Source organism: Borostomias antarcticus, assembly GCF_949987555.1.
Source record: "Borostomias antarcticus genome assembly, chromosome: 1".
In the NCBI taxonomy this organism is placed as follows: Eukaryota; Metazoa; Chordata; class Actinopteri; order Stomiiformes; family Stomiidae; genus Borostomias; species Borostomias antarcticus.
The window spans coordinates 38700514-38726949 of NC_140234.1; the positions used below are offsets into that span (position 1 = coordinate 38700514).

Genomic DNA, 26436 nt, shown 5'->3' on the forward strand with positions numbered 1-26436 from the left:
TATGGGTGCGAAGGAGTGTGAAAATCTCTCCTTGCATTATGTTGCGCACAAGACAATGATCCAGAGACCGCATGAAGCCAAACACACTTTGCAGCACTCTAGTATGCTGACGGACCTACGAAAATGGGAGAGGAGTCGATTTTTTGGCTCGGTGTAGCCTAGTAGCCTAAAGCGATTGTCGGGTGGACACGCCAACTTCAGATTCTTATTTGATGGTCACGGTAAGTTCGAAAATGCGTTGGCTACACATTAGCCTATAGAAGTTATTCATGGTCATAAGCTATTTAATTGTCTCCTATTGGTAGATATGTTTCGACAGCCACTTTTTCGAAGACTATCAGTCTGATCATATTTCGTATTTCCTTGGCTAGTTTGAAAATCGTTATTATTCCCATTTTATGTAGACGAGGTGTAATAATAGCCTGTATGTGACTACAGCACACGTTATGTTGTATACGTGTAGATCAACTAGACTACTTATAATGAGCATTTAAATGTCAGTCGTTTAAACTTATGCGAGTGATGCGCGGATAAATTGACATGTGATGATTGACGGAGGGAACGGGCGGGGGCGTGACTGAAGTAGCCCAGGCCTATAGGCTACCTATTCTAGCTGAGCATGGATGTATTAAATCAACGGAGCTGAGGCATGTGTATTTAATATATAATATTAGGCTAACTTTACTCGGAGGGTTTCGATTGAGAATTTTCTACGGGACAAGAGGCATAGCCTACATGGTCTGCCACGGCTGCAGGAAATTGGCAATGGCAGTAGAGTAGGCTACCCGAAGTCATATTGCCCGCCTCTAAAGCATAGGCTACTAGGCGAGGGGTCCTCTGTTAAGTTATTGCGCATTAATAGGCTCAGCCCTCTTTCTCTGCATGCACAATCAAATAAGATAGTAGGCATCAAAACCTGAAAACTCAATAGCATATTTATGTCGTAGCCTATTTGAAACATTAAATGGGAAACGGAAAGTGCAAGACAGTAGTCTACTGTAGACCTACTTCTGCAATATCAGTAGCTTATCACTCTAACCTATCACTGATAGCCACGACTAGAGGACACATGGTTCCTGCTTACTTTGACACAAAAAAAGCACACTCAGTGTTGGCCTACAGTACTTTTACCTCTTTCATCAGGTTTTGCAGAGCCCACCAGTGACGTTGGAACTATTTTCTGAGGGGGGGGGGGGGGGGGCTGACCATGTCTGTGTCTCAACAGCTAGCTTGGGTGTGGGGGTCCTCCCCCAGATGTTTTATGCCTCCGCCAGGCAATAGCCGGAGGCATTATCGTTTCGGGTTGTCCGTCCGTCCGTACAATGTTTGTTAATGCAATATCTTGGGAAAGCATTGACGGAATTTCTTCCCCTTTGGTACAAATGTTCACTGGCACTCAAGGATGAACTGCTTATATCGTGGGGGTCAAATGTCAAGTGTCACTGTGACCTCCCAAAATGTGTTTTTGGCCTAGTGAACACGATATCTCAGGAATGACTTGACAGAATGTGTTCATATTTGGCCAAAATGTCCAATTGGACTGAATGAAGAACTGATTTGATTTTGGTGGTCAAAGTTCAAGGTCACTATGACCTCTAAAAAAGGTTTTTTTGGCCTGATGAACACAATATCTCAAGAAAGGCTTAACGGAATTTGTTCATATTTGGGTAAAATGTCCAGTTGGACTCAATGATTAACTGATTACATTGTGGGGGTCAAGGGTCAAAGGTGTTTTTGGCCTGCTGAACACGATATCTCAAGAAAGGCTTGACCAGAATTTGTACATATTTGGCCAAAATGTCCAGTTGGACTCAATTAGATTAATTGGATTAGATTTTGGTATTCAAATGTCAATTTTTTTTTAGGTCAAACATTTTCAATTTCCTGCATTCTGGTGAATTTTCTGTACAAGAAAACTACAAAGCTAGCCTATTTTCACAACACTTGCTAGATAACAGTTACCATGTCAATGTGCACACGCATCAAAAGTTGCATGCAAAATAGTCTACGTCTACGTGACTAGTCATCAGCTAGTAGTCACTCAGACTGCATGCTCGTCTTGGTGCCATTTACTGACTGCAGACATCATTCATTATTTTTTCATATTTTATGAATGCACATATAGGCTACAGGAAAAATGAAAGTCAGAAGCACCATTCTTAAAAGAAAAAAAAACCTTAGCCACAAGGGGGGGTGCTGATGCACCCACCACCATTTGCACTAGTTGAGTAGTGGACCCAAAGATGCTCCCCCTAAGGACATTGTCAATTTGTGGCTTATTAAATATATATTTATAACTGAATTTAGTATATACATGTTAGTGATGTTGAATACTTTACACTTTAATAGCATTTAAGTAAAAAAAACAAAAAACTTTGATGATATAATCAAAACATTTTTTGTGTAAACGGGGGCATCTTCCACCACCCGGAGTGCAAGATGCCCCCCCTGGAGGTGCCAGATGCCCCCCCATGGAATATTGCCTCACTTGTCATTTTAATCTTAAATAATTAATCATAGAGTTTAAAATGAGTCTCAATCTTATAAAAGTAGTTATTCATATTTTAATTCTTGAAATATATGCATAGGCTAAATCCATTTTGGCATATTAGGCATTAGAAATGTGGTTTATTCATTTATTTTAATGCAATTTAATGACATTTATAATTACAAAATGTTGATGAACATACATAATACAATAAATAGATACATCATTTAATAATAATAGCATTATTAATAATAACAATATTAATAGGCTAGAGGCCTATTAATTAGATTGGCCTTAGAGGGGGGCGTCTTGCACTCCTGTGCTACATTTGACATTTTCATTCATACTAACCTACCGAAAGTAGATAAATTCACCAAACAAATGGATTACATTACCTAGAATACCCCTGATAACATGTACAAAACGACTTGTATATACAACTTTCTAAAATCTGATATATGCTTATTTTCTAACAGCAGAAAATTAGATCAACTTACCTCAAAAACGTTTTTGCTGAATAACTCTGTCAACTGCTATGTGACGGGTCAAATATTTGATGTGGTGGCCTGGTGCCATCTGATAAATGTTTTAGGTTGGAAAATAGCAACCCCTAGTGTTCAGAGGGGGAATTACAGGGGGGGGGCGTCTTACCCTCAGGGGGCGTCTTTGGGTCCTCTACCCATTGGAGCCAGCCCAGTCACCCAGTGGATAGGCTACATCATGTCTTATCACATGGTTTCATCTAGCGGCCAAAACTGGTCTATGCACAATTGATTCATGCCGAGGTAGTCACGTGACTCAAGAAAAGTAGTCTGCACAACGCGCTTTTGAGGGGGGTGGGTGGATCAAACAACTTTGACTAGACAACACTGAGTACAAAACGAGCTAGCCTACTAGCTAACAACAACAGTTTTACTAGCATCTAGCTAAAAATTACACTAGCTAGTGAACTAGCAAATTTTTTTTCAAGCAAACAAGCTACCATTCTTAGGTAGCTACTGTTCTTATTAGCTAACACTAACTAGCAGGCATTACAGCTAGAATACCTGCGTGGCCCACAGTGTGGGCCTATGCAAGCACCATCCACGTTAACACGGGTCAGATGCGGACACAGATCAGGCTGATTTACGAGGTTGGACCCAGAAGTGGAGAAACCCAGACGGCGCTGAGTAGGGCTGCTACCTTCAATGAGGAAAAATAAAGGACACCTTGCCTGCAGCCCCATGCCTGGGGGTGCTCCCCCATGAGATTATGACTCAGACACTTAATTTCCTGCATTTTAGTGAATTTTCACCAATTTATGCATCAATTTCAAAGTTCTCTGCTACTCTCACCATGAAGGAAATAAAGAATCAAAAAGAGTAAAGCACAGTTGCATCAATTATATTAAGATCAAATCAATAAACATCAGATCGTAGACATGGACAAAATGTTTGGCCTGATGAACTTGGAAAGAGCAAATGACCTGGTAGACCACAGAGACCAGACATTGCATAATGGTTGTTTATGGTTGGATTAAGTTTCATCATCACAGCAAGTTTAAAGTCCAGTGATAGGCTGCCAATCATGCCGCCAACGTTCTACCATAATATCCTACCTGGTTCTCGCATGTTTCTTGTTTTTGTTATTTCTTGTATAATTCCAAGAATGTGAAGACGTAGTGTGTGTATACAGTAGGACCCCACTTATCCGAACCCAACGGGACCGAAGGTCGTTCGTATCTCTGAAATGTCCGGATGACTGAAACATATGTTAAAATGCACCAAATTCAATAAGTGGTATACTTGTTTCATATAGACTCATAATAGACCAATAAATACCCTTAATTACTTGTGAAAATGCATCAAAATTGCAATCAAATAGCCAACTAAACTCATACAGCCTAGCCTATAATAGGCCTACAGTTACTGTAGCCTATAATAAAATAAACGAATTTCCACTTGAGTGCATGCTTTGATCAAATACAGTACTTTATTCTCAAATGAGGCCTACGCTGCATCGATAGGCTACTGTATTCGCAGAACAAAATGGTATAGACTAAAAACAACCCAACATTAGAACAATTAGAGCAAATAATAATCAATTAATTAATTAATTGACAGACAAGCTGTCATGTCTTAGGCTATTGCAGCCTAAAGGAAAGTCTCTAAAACAACCGATGTAGGCTAACGGCTATAGGCTGTAGGCTATTATTTAACAAATACAGTAGGCCTAGTAGGCTAATCTACATGCTTACAACACGTCTGTGTTCCTGAAGTCCATTAACTGGGAACGAAAAATGACTCGATGCTCCTCTGCTTCAGGTTGCTGACGCGCTTTCTGGCTACCATGGAATGCAGCTCTCGCGCAGCAGACTCGTTTGCGTTTTGCGCTCGACAATAAAGTAACAAAGAAATGAAACGTGACAGTAGGCTACAGCCTACAGGCAACATGTAGGTCTACATACAGTTCTGTTTTTATTCACAGTAGGATACAGTACATGTTTATTATGACAGATTTAAATGTAAGTAGGCCTACAGTACTGTAATGAAAATCCCACCAGTAACCAGATGGCAGGCTCAAACAAAAAAAAGAAGTTTTTTAAGCCTGTCCGGTAGACCGGGAGGTTCGGATCTCTGAAATTTGGATGAGTGGGGTCCTACTGTATATATATGCAATAGAGTGGAGTGTGCACTAAAATACGGGACAAATTGTGTCCTGTATTTATTCAGTAAGGGACAGTGCATTTCATTTCATATCATACAGGATGATCCCTTATTATAGGGGGCCAGTGGCTACACTCTGCATATTGCATTACCCCTGCCCGTGCACCTTCTGGTAGCTAAAAGTGTCTATACACCAGTTTTACCCAAAACCAGAACCGTGCGTTATGACACGTATCGATTGTGATGTAGGCTAGTGTTGGTAGGAACACCCAATCACTAATTAGCCCTCAAACTAAAAACAAAATCTGCCCCTGTCATGTCTGCTTGGGACCCCTGTGAGGAAAATGGAAACAGACTTATTTGGCTTTTGTTCAGTGGAACAACTAGTGCTTGCTATCTTGTCTTTCTTTTTAAAGAATTGCTTTTTCTTTCTCAGTTGCTTCTTTCAATTTTCGCATCTGAAACTTGCATTTGTGTTTGTATTGCTTTGCATGTTTCTAACTTGCTTTCTTAACCCTTCTGTGTGGATTTTGCCACGCAGTAGCCTACACATGTCCATAATTACCTTAACCCAGAATTCTGTGCGGGCACACTTTGCACATTTTTGAACATCAAATTGACTGTTAATCATTTTTTGAATAACATCAAGTATGTGACACGATGAGGCAGATGACTTGACCCATTGAGTAGCCTGCTATAAATACTTAAACAACAAAAACAAACATCTTTACACCAAAACACACATAATGACGGAAGCTTCCACCGATGAAACTTCTCTCCTCCTCTTAACCCATCCTTACTTCTCTCCTGCTTTCAACCCATCCTGACTTCTCTCCTGCTCTTAAAGGGCAATGCTCGTTTTTGACAACCTGGACCTTATTTACGACATATTATAAGAAGTTTGACTCACCGAGATCACTTTGGTGTAGTTCGGAGGCCTGTAGAAGAAATTTAAAATCCAGCGCGAGCCAGTATATCCATGTAATGACGGTGGACGGGGCAACAAGAATGCAGTTTCTCAATCTATTTTCGGCCGCTAAACGGTTGTTTTCATCAATCAGATTGGATGAATCGACAGTTGAGATTCCTCAACGCGAGGCATTGTAGTGGTTTTCAAATACGGGGTCTTTAGCCTCTGTAATATGATCTTTACACGCCTTTCCCCACTTGCTCCAGCACGCATGCGCACAGGCCAGCGCGCAGACTGGCTATTCTCCGGCTCACATTCTCTGCGCTACGATCGGATTGTTGCTGACGAATGACGACGACAATATTCTCGGCACCAACAATGATCGTAGCGCAGAGAATGTGAGATGGGAATGGGATTTTAAATTTCTTCTACAGGCCTCCGAACTACACCAAAGTGATCTCGGTGAGTCAAACTTCTTATAATATGTCGTAAATAAGGTCCAGGTTATCAAAAACGAGCATTGCCCTTTAACCCATCCTGACTTCTCTCCTGCTCTTAACCCATCCTGACTTCTCTCCTGCTTTCAACCCATCCTGACTTCTTCCTGCTCTTAATCCATCCTGACTTCTCTCCTGCTCTTAACCCATCCTGACTTCTCTCCTGCTTTCAACCCATCCTGACTTCTTCCTGCTCTTAACCCATCCTGACTTCTCTCCTGCTCTTAACCCATCCTGACTTCTCTCCTGCTCTTAACCCATCCTGACTTCTCTCCTGTTTAACCCATCCCGACTTCTCTCCTGCTCTTAACCCATCCCGACTTCTCTCCTGCTCTTAACCCATCCCGACTTCTCTCCTGCTTTCAACCTATCCTGACTTTTCTCCTGCTCTTAACCCATCCTGACTTCTCTCCTGCTCTTAACCCATCCCAACATCCTTCACCAAAGGGCAGCCGGGAGCACAGTAGGCAGCTTGCATGGGCCGCGCCTGGGGATCAACCAAGTTATCCTGTCCGTCTTCATCAGGGACAGACAGCATTAGCGATCTGTTCTTCTGCATGTCTTTCAGGGTGGATTCTTTTGGGAGGAAACCCTTGAGGAACACGGGGAGAATGTGCAAACTCCACACAGAAAGGCCCGGAGACAGTACTAGGTACTGCACCACCGTGCTGCATGTGAGCGATTTTGGGGTTCAGTGTCTTGCTCAAGGGCAATTCGGCACTGCCGGGAGCTGGGATCAAACCGGGTACCTTGCGATCCCCAGCCCGACACTCTACCTCCTGAGCTACATGCCGCCCCACTTACCACTGACCATTAAAGTTTAGTTGCCGTGTGTATACCGTAGACTTGGTGCTCGAGATGCTCGAGATCTTATGATACAATAATGGTGAGGTAAAGACGGGCTGGTGCTTGCGGGCCCTAAACTGTTGAGTGGCCCAGTGCAGCTGCATTACTTGCATATACGGGTGAACAATGTGCGGTCTCAGGCGAACAAGCTGGATGAACTGAAGATCTGGACCCTCACACAGAGAAGGCTCATGGACTGTAGTTTCATGTTCTTCATGGAAACATGGCTCAGCAACCATGTTCCAGACAGAGTGGGGGATCTGGAGGCTCTTCAGGGCTGACAGAGTAGCAGAAGCCATGGTAAAAGCAAACATGGTGCACAGAAATTGCCGATACAAACTGCTATGCTGATCTGGAATTACGTGTAGGCCATTCTACCCTCCATGCCAGTTTACTGGTATTGTTGCTGCTGCAGTTCATGTCCCCCTGAATGCTAATACAAAACTGGCCATGAAAGAACTTTGGGTTACTATTACCAAGTTGCAGACCATGCACTCTAATCACTGTACTGTACTCTGCACAATGTCAATAACGTTGAATTTAATCTTTAATCAACTTTAATCTAAAAGGTTGCGAGCCGACGAGCACTGGCTCCTGCGCTATAGAGCAAGTGGTGCACGTGCACCCCCACTATTCAACATGGAGGTGCAAACGTGTGCTTTTGAACCCACACTTTTCATCACGACTTTGCGTTTTTGTTGTGGTTATTTAGTTGTTTTTATAACATTTGAGTTAGTTTGGGGAAAATTGTTATCTGTCAATATAGTCTAAAATGACATTTGTAGCATCCCCGGAAAACGCAACTTTTTTCCAGGTTGATGTTGCCGCGCTTGGCTGAGCAAGGCAAATGAAAAGAGTAAGACACAGGCAAACAACCATTCATTTTCAAAAACTGCCCAGCAAAAAGATTTAAAAAGCAGAAGAACAAAAACGGGTTATGTTAGCTTGCTGGTCTGATGTCAAATCTTAAAAGATGCTCGCTTGCATTCTTAGCTACGGTTATAGCGTCAGGTCTGGTGTTGGTGTGCAAGCTAAGTGAATTGACATTGACAGGTTTACTGGATTGATGTCCAAGCTAGAAAGATGATCTGGTCGCTAACTAGTTGCACACTGTTTAGCTAACGTTAATTTACTTGAATTGTTAGCCATGGTTATAACGTCAGGTCTTGTTGGTGTGTAAGCTAATGTTGTTAATTTAAATAGGCTACTGTTTAAGTAGGATTTTAATTGGGAAACTGTTTATCTAATTTCAATAACATCACAAAATATGTTGGGGACTAAAAGTGCCAAACCTGTACAGTACAGTCTATTAATACCCTGAATGTATTGCCCTCCTTAATGTAGAATGATGAAGTGACACTACACACAGAGAGAGAGAGGAGGCAGCAGACATGAGTAAGGGGCTCAAGAGTTACAGGTAATGGAACTATCAGTCAGCTTAATGTGTAGGATAACCCACAAATACTTGTATCATCATATCATCATATTTCCCACCCCTTCTTTACAGAGTAGTATAAAGATTGTGTGTCCAAATCAGTTCAGTGTATTCATAGATATATACATTTTATTGATCCCTAAGGGGAAATTCCTGCCCCAAAATTCGCTCTGCGCGCACAAAAACCTTTTCTCCACTCTCCAACTCTGCACCCCCACTTTCAACTATAACTAGGCTCCCATGGACAGGAGGATATTCGTGAGGCACAGGTGAATGGAACATTATTTAAAATATAACACTGAACCTTTCGGTAAAGGTGCGAGTGGTTGGACATTTCACATTTGCAGGAACCGTCTGACATGTTAACAGTAGCACTAGCCTATAGTTTATAATAATGGTCAGTAGTCTGCTGTATGCAGACATGTTAACTGCAGATGCTTTGAATGAGACGCAACACGCAAAACACAATATAAGTCTGAATCAGTAAGAATCAAAGGTGGACACGAGCCTTGTTGATGTAGCTGGTAGCCATGGAGAAGAAGCTGTCTCTATGGCGTGAGGTCTTGGTCCTAATGGACCGCAGCCTCCTGCTGGAGGGAAGTTGTGCAAAGAGATTTAATCTTTCTGGCCTGCTTCAGGGCTCTGGAGTTGTGCAGGGCTTGGAGGGAAGGCAGGTTGCAGCCGGTCACCTTCTCATCAGAGCGGATAACATGCTGTTTGGCCTTGTCTTTGGCTATAGCGGAGGAGTACCAGATAGATTGATTCGATGATGGAGGTGTAGAAGAGTAACATCCTTATCTTTGGTAGGCCGAATTCAACTTTAGCTGCCTCAAGTATATCCTCTTCTGTGCCTTCTTAGTGAGAGAGCTGATGTTTAGCTGCCATTTGATTTCCCGGGAAATGACGGTGCTCTGGAAGCGGAAGGAGTCCACGGTGGTGACCGGACAGCTGTTCAGGGTGATGGGGGGCGGGAGTGCATCAGTTAATAGCCACGGTATTGTTTACCACTCGGGCCAGTAGCATCTGATAATTCTACACTTACGAGTCAGTCTCGACATTCATCCAGTTTTCATTGCTAAAAGTGGGTGGAAAAAACCTACATTGCAGGACCATAAGGGCTGTATATCATCTTGGATTTCGCGATACGATACGCATCACGATACACAGGTCACGATACAATACGATACGATACATATTGCGATACACACATCATTTACTGAAAGATTTTAAGTGTTCAAGACTGAAAACTGAATGGCTCAAATGCACTATATAGATAACTCAAACTCAATGACTGGACAGAGAGCTAGCTAATAAATATTTTACATTTGATATCCATGCTTTTTAAACTGTCAACATTGTAGTATTTATGGTTTTTCAAAATTATTTATATGTATGCTTTTTTAACTTAATATTGTAGAATATGCTTTTTAAACTGGATTTAAAAATGTAAATCAAAAAAAAAAAAAATATATATATATATATTTTTTAAAATTTTACAGCGCCCGGCTGTATCGATACTCCGGGCTGAAAGATCGATACAGTATCGCGAGACTACGTACCGCGATGCATCGTTGTATCGATACAATCCTACAGCCCTAAGGACCATTCCAATGTCTTTAGGGCGGCCCTATGTAATGGGGCGGAGAATGTTTTGTTTTGATTGTCCTCTCCAGTTTGTTTGTAGGACATAATTTCTGGTAAGGTGAGTCCTTCACCCTATTGTAGATATAGGCATTGGCTCTGATTGGTAGTGTCCATTTTAGGCGCTGTTCTAGCAACAATTTTCAATGGAGGTGACTCCAGACTTTTGGAGGCGGAGATCTTCAAAGTCTGGCATCTGGAGACTAGTTAATTGTAACATTATCACTTCAATGAAAATTTGATTATCTTACCATCGTATTGCATGCATTTCTGTACTTGCCATTTTCATTATCAACAGGAGTTTTTGTACTACAGAAAGTCTAAATCGCCTGAGGTTCTTTTTATATGAACTATTTTAATTACTCATATTTTAATTCACTACTTACTTTTGAATAAATGCTTATATTTTTGACCTGACAAGCAACTCTGATAGTCGTGCGACGGGGAGTTTGTTTACTTTCTTTTCACTGAGTTTTTTTTCTTCTGTTTTCTTTTTCTGCTCCTCTTGCCGCCCCCTGCGAGATGCCGCCATGGGCGGCTGCCGATGTCGCCCATGCCTAAATACGCCACTGTATCAGTCTTAAGTCTCCTTTTACTGCACAATAGAAACAGTAATAGCCTAGGTCTAAAACAAATGGTTGGTCTGTCCTATATAAATCATAAGGCAGGTGTGTCGTCTTAGCCCACCAGCACATCTAGAAGTGGACCATAAAAACGACTGCTTGACTTAAAGAATCTCAGTCGACTTAAGGGTCTCTGACTGATGATTCGACTCATCGACTTTCAGGCGGCAGCACTACTGTACATGCTGACGACATGCATCGTGGATGGGGGACAACAGGTTCACTGTGCACTTGTTTATCAAATGACGTGAATAGTGGTGTGGTCCACAGTAGATCAAATTCAGGTCATCATTGTCCAAGTCAATACTGTAGATGCCTAGACCATTGAATTCCAGTAAGAATAGATGATACATTCAAGACCTATTGCCTATCTTCATGAGCCACATGTGCTGGTTTTCTTACTTGCATCTAAGGTGCACATTGAACATAACGCCAGGTGTCTATGCATTTCACTAAGGATATATGTTTAGGGTGCTGAAAGAGAAACTCCTAAAGTGAGATGAGTGGTTAGCAGAACACTGTCAATTGCCCACTGAAGAGTTTTGCAGCACAAATAGTCGTTGCTGTCAAGTCATTATAGTGGTTAAATATGGGCTGATTTGTAGTCAGTGCTAGTATCAGTTAGCTGTTAGTGGAGATTTATTGGTGGAAGTATGTGAGAAACACCTGGTGTTGAAAGTTCACAGTCCCACAGTAAAGAAACAGATGGATAGATGGGGCCAGGGCTGCAAAGCCAAATGGAAGAGAGGGGAAGACAGACGTATAAACCAAAGACCACTTGCTTTTACCAGTGGCTATATCTGCACCTTCCCCCATTGGTTTTCTGATAAAGCATATTTAAAGTTGTAGTCAGCATAAGATGATACAAGCTTGTACATATGTGATGGTAGGATAATTCCCTGCAGCTGATGTAATTGTTTTTAAAAGGGCAAATGAGGTCATGAAAAAGGGCTTGTGAAGATATAGACAGTATTATAAACACAAAGTTAGGGACCTTATTTTGTGTGACAGTGGAGGTGGAATGAGTTCCTTGAATATTGAGGCTTTGTTTAATAGTGAAATAGAAACATTTGACTGACAAAATAGCCTGTCTCTTCTATGGTCAAACCACAGTTGGGGTGACTCAGGCTTTAAGTATACAGACCCAAATGAAAAACACTCTGCCCTCTGTCACATATCACGGCAAAAGAGCAGAGTGACACAACTTGAGAGTAGGGATTATGCAACAATGCATGTCATGTCAATAGAAATATTTTGCATTTTGGCAGAATTTAAACCAAATTTAGGCTGCATTCCCAAATAAACAAAGAAAATAAACAACTTTTTGAATATACTAGTTTTGAGGCAGCTTAGCACATAATGAACCTTTACTTTGAATTTCAGAAAATACCTTTGTGATTATGCAACCTTACTTATTACATAAGTACAGTACACTCTGTAGGGCCTGCAAGTTGTATAACTCTTTAACTAATTGTATGTGATAAGGAGCTTACCACACCATATACAGTAATATACCCACTGCTCAAGTGAATGATGCATTTTTGCTGGGTCATGTTTGGGTATTCTCCTACCTTCCATCTGTTATACAACTCCAACTATTAACCTCTGTCCAATGTCTGTGTGCATGTGTGTGTGTGTTCTCTCCACTTATCATAACTATGCTGCTGCCAAGTTCTGTAAGAGGCTTAAGAGCAGATCATTTACCTGCACAAAGGACACAGGCTAGGCTCGTTCAAGCAACAAAAGTCTTGCTCAGTCTCTGTGAGTAGCAGGAGGAATATTGCTTAGATTGAAGGAAACTGTTAACCCCAATCGGACACTGAGGTATGCAGCATATTTCTGTCATGGTCATGAATGGCATGTCAGGAGTGTTGATGTTTATGTATGGGTTCTAGTAGTATATTACATTTTGCTACTGTATTTTGTCCATTTTTGGCAGCTTTCTGAAGCATTCAATAATGCCAATGAAACGTAATGCCCATGTAACCTCACAGCCAGAATCTTTTTTTTTTTTAAGGTTGTGTGTGTTCTGTTTAGGGTTAGTTTTTATATGGTTTCTTTAAAAGAAACTGAGCTATCTGCAGTCTCTTTGTGTTTGACTAGAACTCTCCAATGGGATCATTTACTGTACTTCATCTTTTTAAGAGGCAATATATCTTTTAAGAATCTTGAGTGATGATGCACTCCTCTTGCATTTTTACAACTAATGAATGGTCTTTGCACGTTAATAAACGAGGAGAGGGAATGAACTCTTTGATCAACAAAATTAGGTCAAATCCACTAGGAATCTGAAGAAAAGGGAAAATAGGTCTGCACGCTTTGCAAAACAAGCCTAAAGTCAGTCCAGAATTTTTTTTAAGAAAGACAACAAATACAAGGTTTATTTGGAAAGAAAAGCACTTTATAAAAATGTTAAACCACATTGGCTACCAATTCCAAGCCGTTAAGAAAATTATAACTTAGCTATCTAGGCCTATTTAGTGATGTTGCTTATCATGGTTTTAAAATGTTAAAGGGTTGGGTTACACTTTAATCTACTGGTCAGTTGAAGCACTGGAGTTTAGTTCTGGGTCTCGCTTTGGCCTTATGTCCCAGAGCCCTGCTCCGAATGGCTCCGTCCCAATGAACCTGTGTGTATATAAGACGCTTGATATGGGGAATACAATTTACATGGGTGAGAGCCATAGTGTCTGTTAATTGAATTGGATTGGACAAATGATTTGCAATGTGCTGCACAACTCAGTTTAATCAATGAATCAATGACATGATACTGGCATAGATGTACGAGGAGACACTGCCAGTATTATCTATTTCTTCTCAAAAATTAACTTTTGGTCTTTGACTGCTGAAAGTATTCCACATAATGACCACAACAGTTTTTTACATGTTCTGAATTTTCTCACGCATTATTGTGTTTATTATATTTTCATAGCTCTGCAATGTATCCTTCTAATTGAAAGCATATCAGTCAGCCAGTCAGGGGGACAGGGACTGCGTTCTAACTGCTGTTCTGTCCCCCTTGTGGGTTCTATTGGAAATTAAATGAGGTATTTTCCATTAAAATATGAACATAACATAGAACAGACACTAAAATCAAAGAAAAAGAGCTGTGTCCTATTTTCCAATGTAGTGCAATATCTGATATTGATTTGGAGTCACTGGGTCACATGACATGGGAGCTATTGACAAAAAATATCAATTTTCCATGTGAAATTTGCTGATGGTCTATCAATTTGCATTGACCACTAGCAGCAGGTTGATTTACCAGTTTTGCTCTGCTACTGTCATAGTGCACTATCAAGTCCATGATCAACTCCCTGTAGGTTAGTTGTCCTTGTCATAGCAGATCCATGCCCTCTAAAAGATTGCTATGTTTGGTCTCACCAAACTGGAACCACTTCTAACTACAAGAGGGCACTTGCCGCCTTTTGTCATGAACAAGCACCAACGGAACTCAACTAACATTAAAGGTATAATATGTTATATGTGGATTAAAATAAACATTTTTTCAAAAATAATACATCCATAGGGCTTTGCGAAGGCTGCAGAGTAAAATTATTGCTTTTCCATAAAGAAAATTATATTTTGTCTGAAATTATTACATTATTAAATTTTGACAGCCCAACAATGACATTGTATTGCTTGTATTTAGGGATCAAATGAACGATTTTGTGGTCTGGGTGTCCCAGCGCAGCGTGGGAGATGGCGTGATAAGCGTTGTTTATTGTGGTGAAGAAATGGTCAAGTGTGTTATCCTCTCGAGCATTTAATCTGCTGTCAGTATTTGGGGAGTTCATGACTGCTACTACAAAAGCATTGGGATGGTTTTGTTCAACAATCAGTATATTTTCCGCGAGCCGACTTTGTTCTTCTTGTACCAGCGCCCCTGGAGCAAAATAGCCTCCGACCAAAATTACTGAAGTCGCAGGGGGAATAGAATGGTCTGCGGTTTATGAATAGGGATTCCAAAACTGGAGAACACTGCTGCTGGATCACAGCAATGTCCTTCCCCGGAGAGGACAGGGTCCGCTCTAAACAGCTGGTAGTCGTCCAGCTGTACGGCAGCATCAGGGATATGTTTGCCTCATCATGTCTCTGTAAATGCCAAAACCCAGGATGAGGCGAAGTCTCTGTCTTTCGCTACTAGTAGCTGGAGTTCATCCATGTTATTGCAGAGTGAGCGCACCTTTAATAGGATAATGGGATACCTGGTATGGGGGTGAGGAAGAGAGGGCGGGATACACACAAAGCCAAGACAAAACAGACAGGTAGACATACTAGACATACAGGCAACAAGGCAGACCAATCAAAAAAAAATAAAAAAATAAACATATTACAACAGCAAATAAAACATTCAAACAGAACATTACAAACATTGCATTTACATGTAGATGTGAATATGGATTTGTTTTTTTGTTTTTTGTTTTTTTAAGTTTACGACTATTGTAATTAGTTGTCATACTGTCAATTATGTCATTTTTAAGTAATAATAATAAAACAACAGCATAGACAGACGGACAGTCAAACAGACAAACGGACAGGCAGCAAAGGAGGTGGAAACTGGGGGGTTGTATAGAAGTAAAGGAAGGGGGTGAGGGTAAGAAGGCATTAGGGAGGGGCTGGTTCACAGGCCCATCTCTAGTGATTCATGTACATATTTAGATTATTCATAAATGGTTCCCAGGTGTCACTGAATTGGGGAATTTCATTGTGATTGGAGGCTGCTATTTTTTCCTGTGCTATGTAATCTGAGAGATGATTTGACCATTGCCTAGTATTCACGGTTATTCTGGACTTCCAATTTAAGAGAACAGTTTTCTTGGCGACAGCTAGGGCAATGAGCAGGGGTTTGGGATTGTGGATTGATAGTAGAAATATCCCCCAGATAGAAGGAGAGAGAGGGAAGCTGCAGCCCAGGATGCAGGATAGTGTATTGGTGACTGAGTTCCAGAAGTCTTGAAGGGGTGGGCAAAGCCAGGTGGCATGGAAATAATCATCCGGGGTGTTGAGGGTGCAGCGTGAGCATACGTTTGTGGTTGCTAGTCCCATTTTAAACATCTTATGCTGAGTGAGGTGTGCTCTATGTATCACCTTGAATTGGATTGCTTGCAGATTAGTGTTATTAGTCATTGTGAAAACATTAGAAAAGTAAAAAATTGGCTGAAACAAAGCCAGGCATGTGATCACTGAGTGTTTATGTTTTGTGAAATTTGAATAGTGAATAGGATTATTTGGGTTATGATTGTTATGATTGTTATGATTCATGCCCTTGAAATGTACATTGACTGTTTTAATTATAGCATTTGTATTATTTTATTATTAGAAAGGCCTAACCTAACAAACCTTATATACAATACATCTCTGCCATGTTATTTATAATGTGTCCTAATGGTCTCTGTGTTGTACCTGATCAATAAACCTATAAATACAAAAATAATTGTGTTGGTGCAGATTTGTTGCCAAGATAGGGTGCTCGGAGAGAAGGCCAGGTCCGACTCCCATCTAGCGATGGGGAGATGCATTGCAGTCTGTGTTTGCTAGTATTTTGTAGATTTTTTAGAGTATTTTCTTCGGAGATGTTATTTCATTCATTACTGATATGATTGGTGGTGGTTCAAGTTCATTGTGTGTAATATTTATTTTTGATTTTAGAACTGATTTTAGCTGTAGAAATGGAAGGAATTGGTCTCTCCCAATGCCATATTTTTCTGTTAGCTGTTGAAAAGAGAAGAGTATGTTATTTGTGAAGATGTGGTGGAGATGAGTGACACCTTTTTGTTTCCACACTGAGTGTAAGGGAGATTTATTCAGTTGAAAGTTGGGTTTATGCCATATTGGGGTGTGTTTACAGGGAGCAAGTGTGATGTTAGTAATTTTATTAATTTTTCACGAGGCTGTCAGGGTTGTAGAAATCACAGTATTCTTGAAGCAGTTGTGATGTTTAATATTTGTATTGAGAAATGGCAGGTCTTTTGGTGAAAGATCCTTATAGGCTTCTTTTTCAGTATCGTCCCATGAGTTGTGTTGTTTGTTTGGGTGAATCCATTTATATGTATATTAATTGGTTGGCCAGATAATAGTTGAGAAGTTGGTGCTTCTAGTCCTCCTTGTTTTTTGTGGGGTTTTTTGCAGAGTGCATAATTTAATTCATGTTTTTTGTTCTTCCAGTTGAATTTGGTAATAATGGAATCCAGAGAGTTGAGCCAATTTCTAGTAAGTTGTATTGGAATCATGGAAAGTAAATAATTGATTTTTGGGAGGATTGACATTTTAACCGTTGCTATTCTTCTTCCTATTAGTGAGAGTGGTAGATTTGTCCATATTTGTATGTCATCCTCTATTGTTTTTATCAGTGGAGTATAATTAAGTTGAAATAACTCTGACAGCATGGGGAAAATGTTGACCCCTAGATATCTGATATTACCAGAGGGGAAGGGGAAGGATGCGTTCTGAGCTGCAGCATTCCTGTCACTTTGCTCTAACCCTAGAGTACTAAATGGTAAATGGACTGCACTTATATAGCGCTTTTCCACCTTAGCGGCACTCAAAGCGCTTTACAATGGCCTCTCATTCACCCATTCACACACACACCAATGGCGGCAGCTGCCATGCAAGGTGCTAACCTGCTCATTGGGAGCAAGTTGGGGTTAGGTGTCTTGCTCAAGGACACTTCGACATGTGGACAGTCGGAGCTGGGATTCGAACCGCTGACCCTTCGATCATTGAACGACCCACTCTACCAACGAGCTACAGCCGCTTCCTACTAACGCCAATTAATAACACACCATCAGTAAGGTCGGGTATATTTTACCCGATATAATATACCCCATAAAAATACTTCTCATCAAAATATATTAAAAGTACAACAATGCATGGCAAATTGAGGAACTTTACTTTCATTTTTCACTGAACAATGTCACAAAAAAAGTTACATGGGGGGACCCTATAAAAAAGCTGTAAAATTTGTGAAAAATTAGGGAATCGTTAACAAAAACAAACAAAAAAATCAATCAATAAATAAATAATGGAGCTCGGAACTTGTTATTTGGTCCACCCATTCTTGGGACATGTGAGCCTTGTCTGATGAAGGCACAGTCTCCCTGCATCACTGACAACTTGGGTAAAATCCACAAATTAACAAAACTAACATCGGGTGAAAATCACTCAAACACATGCCTGTAGAAAAAAAACAGGGATTGGAGCAGGGAAACACTTATACCTTCAATGACACCAGAGAGCAGCCTGAAGGTACCCAAGGACCCACCCACCTCAGTCACCAGCAACACAATTAAAATAAATTAAAATTAAAATCATATGGGTGAAAATCTTCGAGGTTAGTACTCTAGGCCTAAAGGCAGGATTATTGATTTTGACCAGTGTATGGAGTAATCAGATAATTTTTTGAATGTGTTGAGAAGTTTAGTAGTTTCTTGTAGTGACTTTATTGTTTTTGTAGATATAACCACATCATCTGCATAGAGGCTGATCTTGTGGTGAGTGTTCTATGTGGTGATTCCTTGAATATTATTATTTAGTCTGATTGCAGCTGCGAGTGGCTCAATGAAAAGGGCAAATGGAAAGGGAGAGAGTGGACATCCGTGTCTGGTACCCCTGTGATGCAAAGAGTTCTTAATGGATTGTTTGATATTGGGTCACAGAGATCATAAACCAGAGGTCATCAACTACATTTGTCCAAGGGCCAGAATTTTTCTCAGCAGACACTGTGGGGGCCAGTCTTTCAAATCATATATTTTTAAAAATATATTATTGTTTAATATTTTCACTTTCTTGTGAAAATAACTAATTACTAATTTCCAATAACTTGCTCAACACTGGTGTGAGCAGACTCCTGAGACCTATACTGCACCCCAGTGCTTAATTTGTAAATCAGATGGTCCTGGTACACAGCCTATATGTGTGCATGCGCACAAGAATTCCGTGAATCCTGCCCACAACAATGGGACTTATTGCGCCCACTTGGTTAGTTGTGGGGCTTACAGTAACATAATAATTATGCCAAAATGACAGCAAAATGCATTAAACCACTGGCCCGCATACTACCTTTAAATTCCCCCATCTCACCAACTCCGTAGCCTACTCGCATCCTCATCTCCACTTCTCTCTCCGATTCCAAGTTCTCCTCTTTATTCCTCTTCTCGTTAAAGCAATCTTTTATTTTAATCATGCTGGAAATTGTTTTTGCTACCTGCTCTCGCCACTCTGTTCCACCAAAATGACTTTGATCTGCTTTAGTGCTCAGGGTTCCAACTGGTTTGTCATTGACATGGTCTGATTAGAAACCGCTGTGAACCCGTTCTGTTCTATGAACTCTTGAAACTCTTGAAAGCAACATTTTGCCTACTGTTATTGTGCATGTGAAAAATAAAATGAAACAAAATATCAAATAAGAGCATATAAGTAAAATGAAATGTTAAATGAGAGCTATGAGTTTGTCCATATTTTTGCATGAAGATAGGCTCTGTACAAGTCATTCTACCGCTATTCACAACCAGCAAAGCAAGCACAGCTTTGTGAGTGAGCCTGCCTTAATTTATTGCATTGTGTAGACTAGGCTACATGCTAATAATGAGATGACAGATTCTTTAGAACGCTCTGTCAAAAGCACATATTTGCAGGGCTCTAAGGTGCAACCATTTTACTGGCATTTGCGACTAAAAATAGTTTTGTGTGATCAGAAAAAATAATTTAGGAGCACGAGTACTGTTTTCAACTATTTCACTCGCATTTTTTGCCTAAAATAAATCCATGCAAATTGGATCAAACTAGTCAACGTTTCGCGCACCCGTATACAAAACTACAAGTCCCACAACTTTTTTTATTTTATTTTTTATTAAGTCCCACGACTGCAACCTGCAATGCGCAGAACTCTCGTGATGACAGCTCAGCTGCCCTCACTCAAAAACGACTGTGCAGGCGCCGAATGCCCCTACCAGTAAAGTTAACAAAATGAACCCCATTCAATCATATTTTGCCAGGCAATGTGGAACCAAGGAGAGAGAGGAATTCGGTGAGGCCCGGGGGGAGTCGAATCAACTGTCACTCAAAAATCAATTGATTCGATTAGATTCAACATTGCACCGTAGCCTACCAGTAACTTACTGGATCCACATTAAAACGCAATGAAATGCCGACATCGTAAAAAGCGTTTTACTGAAATGCGTGTCATAACGATCCAATAACATGTTCCTTTGCATCTACATTAAACTAAGCTTTTCCACGGATTTTAAAAATTTTGAATGATTATTCAAAATTCATAGTTCGCAAAGCATTGTGTGAATTTTCATATACAAATGGGACACACTACCCTACGCGTGAACGTGCAAAATGTAGGGGTAGGGCCAAGGACTAGGGCTAAGGGGGGGTATTGGGATTGGGCCATAGTCTTCATTAGGACCAATGCACATGATGCAGTGTGTGGGAATAGTATAGTCTTCATTAGGACCAATGCACATGATGCAGTGTGTGGGAATAGTATAGTCTTCATTAGGACCAATGCACATGATGCAGTGTGTGGGAATAGTATAGTCTTCATTAGGACCAATGCACTTGATGAAGTGTGTGGGAATAGTAGGCTATAGTCTTCATAAGGACCAATGCATATGATGAAGTGTGTGGGAATAGTAGGCTATAGTCTTCAATAGGACCAATGCACATGATGAAGTGTGTGGGAATAGTATAGTCTTCATTAGGACCAATGCACCTGATGAAGTGTGTGGGAATAGTATAGTCTTCATTAGGACCAATGCACCTGATGAAGTGTGTGGGAATAGTATAGTCTTCATTAGGACCAATGCACCTGATGAAGTGTGTGGGAATAATATAGTAGGAGAGGATGAGAGCTCCTATGGTGAGCAGGTTATTATTGTTTATTGTTGTTGGCAGTAGGCCTAATGTGTGTGTTGCTAATAAAAATCTGTTATTTCAAATTTTCCGTTGCGCTCCAAAATTTCTTTCTTTCTGTGCTCCGAAATTTTTTCATTTAGGAGCACATGTGCTCCTAGTGAAAAATGTTAGCTTAGAGCCCTGATTTGGGATCGGTAAATCGTTACTAATAAAATTATTTAGATCTGAACAGTTTTTGGTGTTGCTTCAATATTGTAAGATTATTTTCTTAGATATTCAAAATACTTCTGAGGGTCGGATGGGAAGCTTTGGGGGGGCGGATTTGGCCCGCGGGCCGCCAGTTGATGATCCCTGTAAACCATGTGAGTCACTTTTTATATTCACATACTTGACAGAACATTGTTTCTTTCTTTGTTTCTGCATTTGATTTCGTAGAACACCATGGCTCTTCTCCTGTGGGTCAGCATGTCCCTGCTCCCTGTGGTCCAACCCAGTGCAGTGAAGAACTGCCACCCAGGCTGCCACTGTGAGGTGGAAAGCTTTGGCCTGTTCGACAGCTTCAGCCTGACCAGAGTGGACTGCCGGGGGGTGGGGCTGGCCACCATGCCTATCCCTATCCCTCTGGACACTGCCCACCTGGACCTCTCCACCAACTCCATGGGCCCATTGTCTGACACCATGCTCTCCGGCCCTGGATACACCACACTGGTCAGCCTGGACCTCAGTAGCAACCGCATCAGCCAGGTCAGTCCCAAGGCCCTGTCAAGGCTGCGCTACCTAGAGACACTGGACCTGAGCCACAATACCCTGGAGAGTTTGGCCCAGGATTGCTTCTCTGGCCTACCCCTGGCTGAGGTGGACCTCAGCCACAACCATTTCCGTAAGTTTGACCTGGATGTGTTTATCACCAAGGGTCACGGCAAGCCAATCAGTGTGGATTTGTGCCACAATAGGCTAAGCTTGGTCTCCAGGAGCCCACATGGGGGTGCTCTGCATGTCCAGAGCCTAACGCTAGCGGAGAATCGATTGAGGACTGTCCCAAAGCTAGCCGGGATTCCTCTGAGGGATCTAAGCCTGGATGGGAACCCCATCTCCTGCATTGAAGAGGGAGCCTTTGCGGATCTGAAGGACTTAGTACACCTATCCCTCAGTGGCCTCCATGAACTCTCTGAGATCCAACCTCACAGCTTTAGCAGCCTCCAGAACCTCCAAACTCTGGACTTGTCCAACAACATCAATCTCAAGGTTTTAGACCCAACAGTTTTCAGTGGACTTGTCTCCCTGCTGGAGCTCAATTTGTCTAACTCTGGAGTAACATATTTGTCAAATCACATGCTGGGCCACTTGCCTCGCATCAGGAGTATTACTTTGGGCCTGAACATTCACTGCTGGAGGACTCAGAAGCAAGGACAGTTTCACAGGCAGCTTGGTCAGGTCAAACATGAGGAGGCACTAACCTGTAACATTGAGGGCATTGTTTCTTGAGACTCTTCAGTTTTCAGGATAGACTGCTTATAGCATGTGGAGTGCCAGAACTGTGCCTCTTACTTATGCAAAAAACTTTTTGTTATCCCTGTCAAACTTGATCATTGCTATAGATGTTTTGTTGGTCTAACTGTAAACAAAATATATACTTTGTTTAGGTTGTTGAGGTTAAATTCTTAAACTCTGCGGAATTTTGAAATGTTGACCAATTTTTAAAGCAACAGCAAAGCAGCTACATATTTTGTAACAACTTCTGCTGTTTTTGGCATGTCTCAGCATTACATTTGCATATGCATTACAGGCCTTTACACAGTATTTATGAAGGCTTCACTAGGCCTTTAAAGTAATACTTTGCTTTAACATTTATCCAACCATTTGTAATTTTGCACTTTTTAAAAACCATGTGGGATCCTTATTAATCTGCATACTTAATATACAATATCACAACACCTTTTAATTCCCTTCAGAAATTAAATATAGCTTTTGGTAATTGGGTTAATATTATGAATTACCCCTACCGCTACAGTATACTTTTTTACTAGTGTAAGGCACCAGGATCTAGAAATATTTTGTTTATTTTTATAAGAAACATAGGGAACTGAGAATGCAATAATATGCAAACAAAAACAGAAAGGTTGTTATGGCTGGAATTAATTGATTTGTTGAATGGACATCCAAAAATATCATGTATTATATGTAAACATTGTTCCAGTCTAGTCTATGAATCATTGAACCCCCATATAAGGTGGACATTCTGAATGTGCTGTAGCCTTGTTTACATGACCTCAGATCTGTCAAAACTCAACATTGGCTGTTACATTTCCAAGAGCAGGTTACACAATACTACGCATAAACAAATTCTTCAATGTCACCAAGGATTATCATATTTTCTTCTCTAGTTATTTTTCCAGTCTCCCTAGACCATTCCATTTACTTCAAACAATGATTATTTTTTGTTTTAACTGGAATTAGGCTGTCCTTGTATGCATACATACAGTAGCCTACATAAAAGCAGACGTGTAATGATTACTACATTCTCCGCAAACTGATATTCTGAAAAGCTTTAGAGTTAGACACATTGAAATATTAGACACAGTATCACAACTTTATATCGATGTATAGTAATGCATCAGCTCAAATTATCACATCTGATTCTGTACTAAACAAAACCTAGATATCATGCCAAATCATATCCAAAATCATTCAGTTATTCTGTGTAACAATGTGTTAGTAAAGGTGCCTTGGGATTCCTGTGGTAATATACATTACCATAAAGGCTCTCACAAGATTTTGGTGGGCTGGGTAGTGGGTGGAACTGTACTTTGAGAGAATGCACATTCCTTTTGACCCTCTACAACTGCGTTTGTATAGACTCCATACAACTGGAGTCCGCCACATAAAAATCTCCACAAACGGCCATCGTCTATCTAGCATTCTATATCAACATCTAGATCAATATCAGATTCTAAATTTTAAATAAATTAATATCTGCATGAATGCAGGCAAGCTGATTTGGCACTAGCCTACATTGGCAGCACACTTCTGAAATAAATACATAGGGGCCTAGTGTGCCCCTCTAGACATTGTATCCTTGTTGGCATAACTATGTTTAATGGATGCCAAGCGTTGGAGTGTGGGTAAGGCTTCGCTTCCAAATGACTGTATAACGCTGTCTCACCATAATGCATGGTATAACTGTATCCCTTAATTGAGATATTTCACCCTGCACGCGTAGCTCCGCATGTAGCAGGCCCACCCATATTGTGATGTAAAATGACACGCTCTTCAGTAGTTGCAGTGAGTATAAACTGACCATAAGAGGACTATCAGCCTGACTGCAGATTAGGTATTGTCAATCATGTATAGAAATACTTTTTTATATTTGTGTTTCAATGATGTATAACTTTGTATAAACCATGTATAGTAAATTGACTATTCTCTGACTGACAGTAATGGAAATATATTATTTCATGTACCGTCTGTCGCACAGATTTAACAAACATCTCAGTCATTATTGGTATTGCTAGGTGTGTCTGCATAGAAATAAACACAGTTTCATTTTCAAAACAAACCCACTCATCAATTTCGCCACAGCATTTCATAATCTGTTTGTTATCTAGAGAATTAATTTGGAACTGTGAGGTCTAATTGTGTCTACTGCACTGACTCATAGGGTGTGTCCCCTAAGAAGAGAAGTTGGTCCTTCGTGGTTTGCCCAACCTTTTTACTTACTTTCACAATCCAGTTCCATGCTCTTTATAACCTCCATACTTTATTTACAAGAAAGTTCCTTTTAGAGACACACACGTGCACACACACACACACCAGTGGTCTTGAGGCGTCATATAAACACAAGTGGTCAGAGACACCAGTATCTTGGCCTGGCACCATGCAGCGGTAGACAGACAGCCAGAGAGGAAGAGAGAAATGCAGAGGCAGGTTGAGACTCAGTAATGGCGGCTGTAACTTTCCAGATCTCCTCTGTGTGCTGAGTGCTCCATTGTGGGCTCCTCCTCAGAGAGACAGAGCAGCATTCAGATATCCCCTTTGGCTTCTCTGAGGAACTGCCAAGGACCAGCTCTTTGAAATTCTAAGAGACCCATATGCCAAAGCCAGAGCCAGAAAAGCCTGACTACACAAAGGGGGGTTTACAGATTGCGTCACATTCATTACAATATCCTGCCTTAAAAAAAAAAACGTTGTAGGAGTCGCTCGCTTGAATGAACAAAGCAGGGGATTTCCTTAATAATTGAACTTTATTTCTTCAAACTAGCCAAGAAAAGGGAGAAAGTGTGTGTGTGTTTGTGATGACCCTATTACTAGACTGTTTACAGATGTATGCCATTTGTCCATCTCCTGGAGAGAAGGCATGTGGGGAGGCTGAGTGGGGGCAGATCAGACCAGGCTACAAGGAGCAATACACATTTGAAAGTATGAAACTACAAACCTTTTTAGAGTTTCCAGTTTGACTCTGACTCTTAAAACAAGTTTGATGTTGTCAAAGGAAGAACATTTGACACCTTTTTCATGTGCTGTGGTTAATCTGTATAATCATGTGTAATTAGTTAATCTGTGGTTATTTAAACTACCGACCACAGCCACATTCCACAAGGCAATGTAAAAGGCTTAGGTAGTGTGAGAGGTCACTGTGGGCTGTTTCAGGTCATTGAGCCAAGGCCTCAACTCTCCAGGGACAGTCATATCAATGCGTAAGATGCACATGCACTCACACACACACATTGCTGAGCTGACTATGCTTTATAGATTAAACTAAGGAAATCAATGCTCAGTTAATATATACATTCTCTATTTAGCATTTTGGATGTAATGTATGAACACCCCGCCCCCCGAAGTTAATCATTTCATCCTCAGAACTGATCAATAGAGAATATCCCCTTTAGAAGATGCTTGGTTAGGATTGTGTTTGTCCTCACCTGAATGGAGAAAGTGATACAGAACCTGCATGGAGAAGCATTTCTTATGGGGAGGGGTGAGCTAACCTGTTAATCACATGAAGAGGTAAGTGTGATATCTCTTAAAGCTGGGTTGGGGGGGCGAGTTAGCCTGTTAATCGATGGCCCATTTTATCTCCTGACTCACTTTGAAGCTTTGCACTAATAAAGTATCTTTTGGTTTGTTCTCTCCCCCCACTCATGCGCGTCCGTGATTGTTTGAACAACATACAAAGTGTTTACCTCATCAAAATCATCACAGCTTTCTCTGCATGAAAGCGTCAGCTAGCCTCGATTTGACCTCAAAGTTCTTTCAGGAGGAGTGTCTCCACTGCTTAGAGAAGGGTACACAACAAGGATATGTTGTCCCTTTTCAGGTTACAGCTGCTGGAGATGAAAACTGGGACAGACCTGAAGGGCTGGAATCTGTTTTCAGTCAGAACATAGCTGGAGCGATATAATGTACCTGAACACAGACAGAAACGTTCTTTTGACTTCAAACGTGCCTTGAAATTGCTACTGTATGCGTGACCCGGGAGGAATATTAGTT

The 26436-nt window shown here is 40.9% G+C and overlaps 1 protein-coding gene across 2 annotated transcripts; it reads left to right on the forward strand.

Moving 5' to 3' along the window:
- tsku (tsukushi small leucine rich proteoglycan homolog) lies at window positions 1–24486 on the forward strand. 2 transcript variants are annotated; one of them, XM_084446212.1, is made up of 2 exons: window positions 1–221; window positions 21385–24486. In XM_084446212.1, the coding sequence occupies exons 1-2, from the start codon at window positions 213–215 to the stop codon at window positions 22432–22434; spliced, it is 1059 nt and encodes a 352-aa protein (XP_084302338.1). In that variant the 5' UTR covers window positions 1–212; the 3' UTR covers window positions 22435–24486. The 2 variants fall into 2 exon arrangements, with proteins under 2 accessions (XP_084302338.1, XP_084302339.1); XM_084446213.1 differs by lacking the exon at window positions 1–221 and adding an exon at window positions 12802–12909.
- The last annotated feature ends 1950 nt before the right edge of the window (window positions 24487–26436 follow it).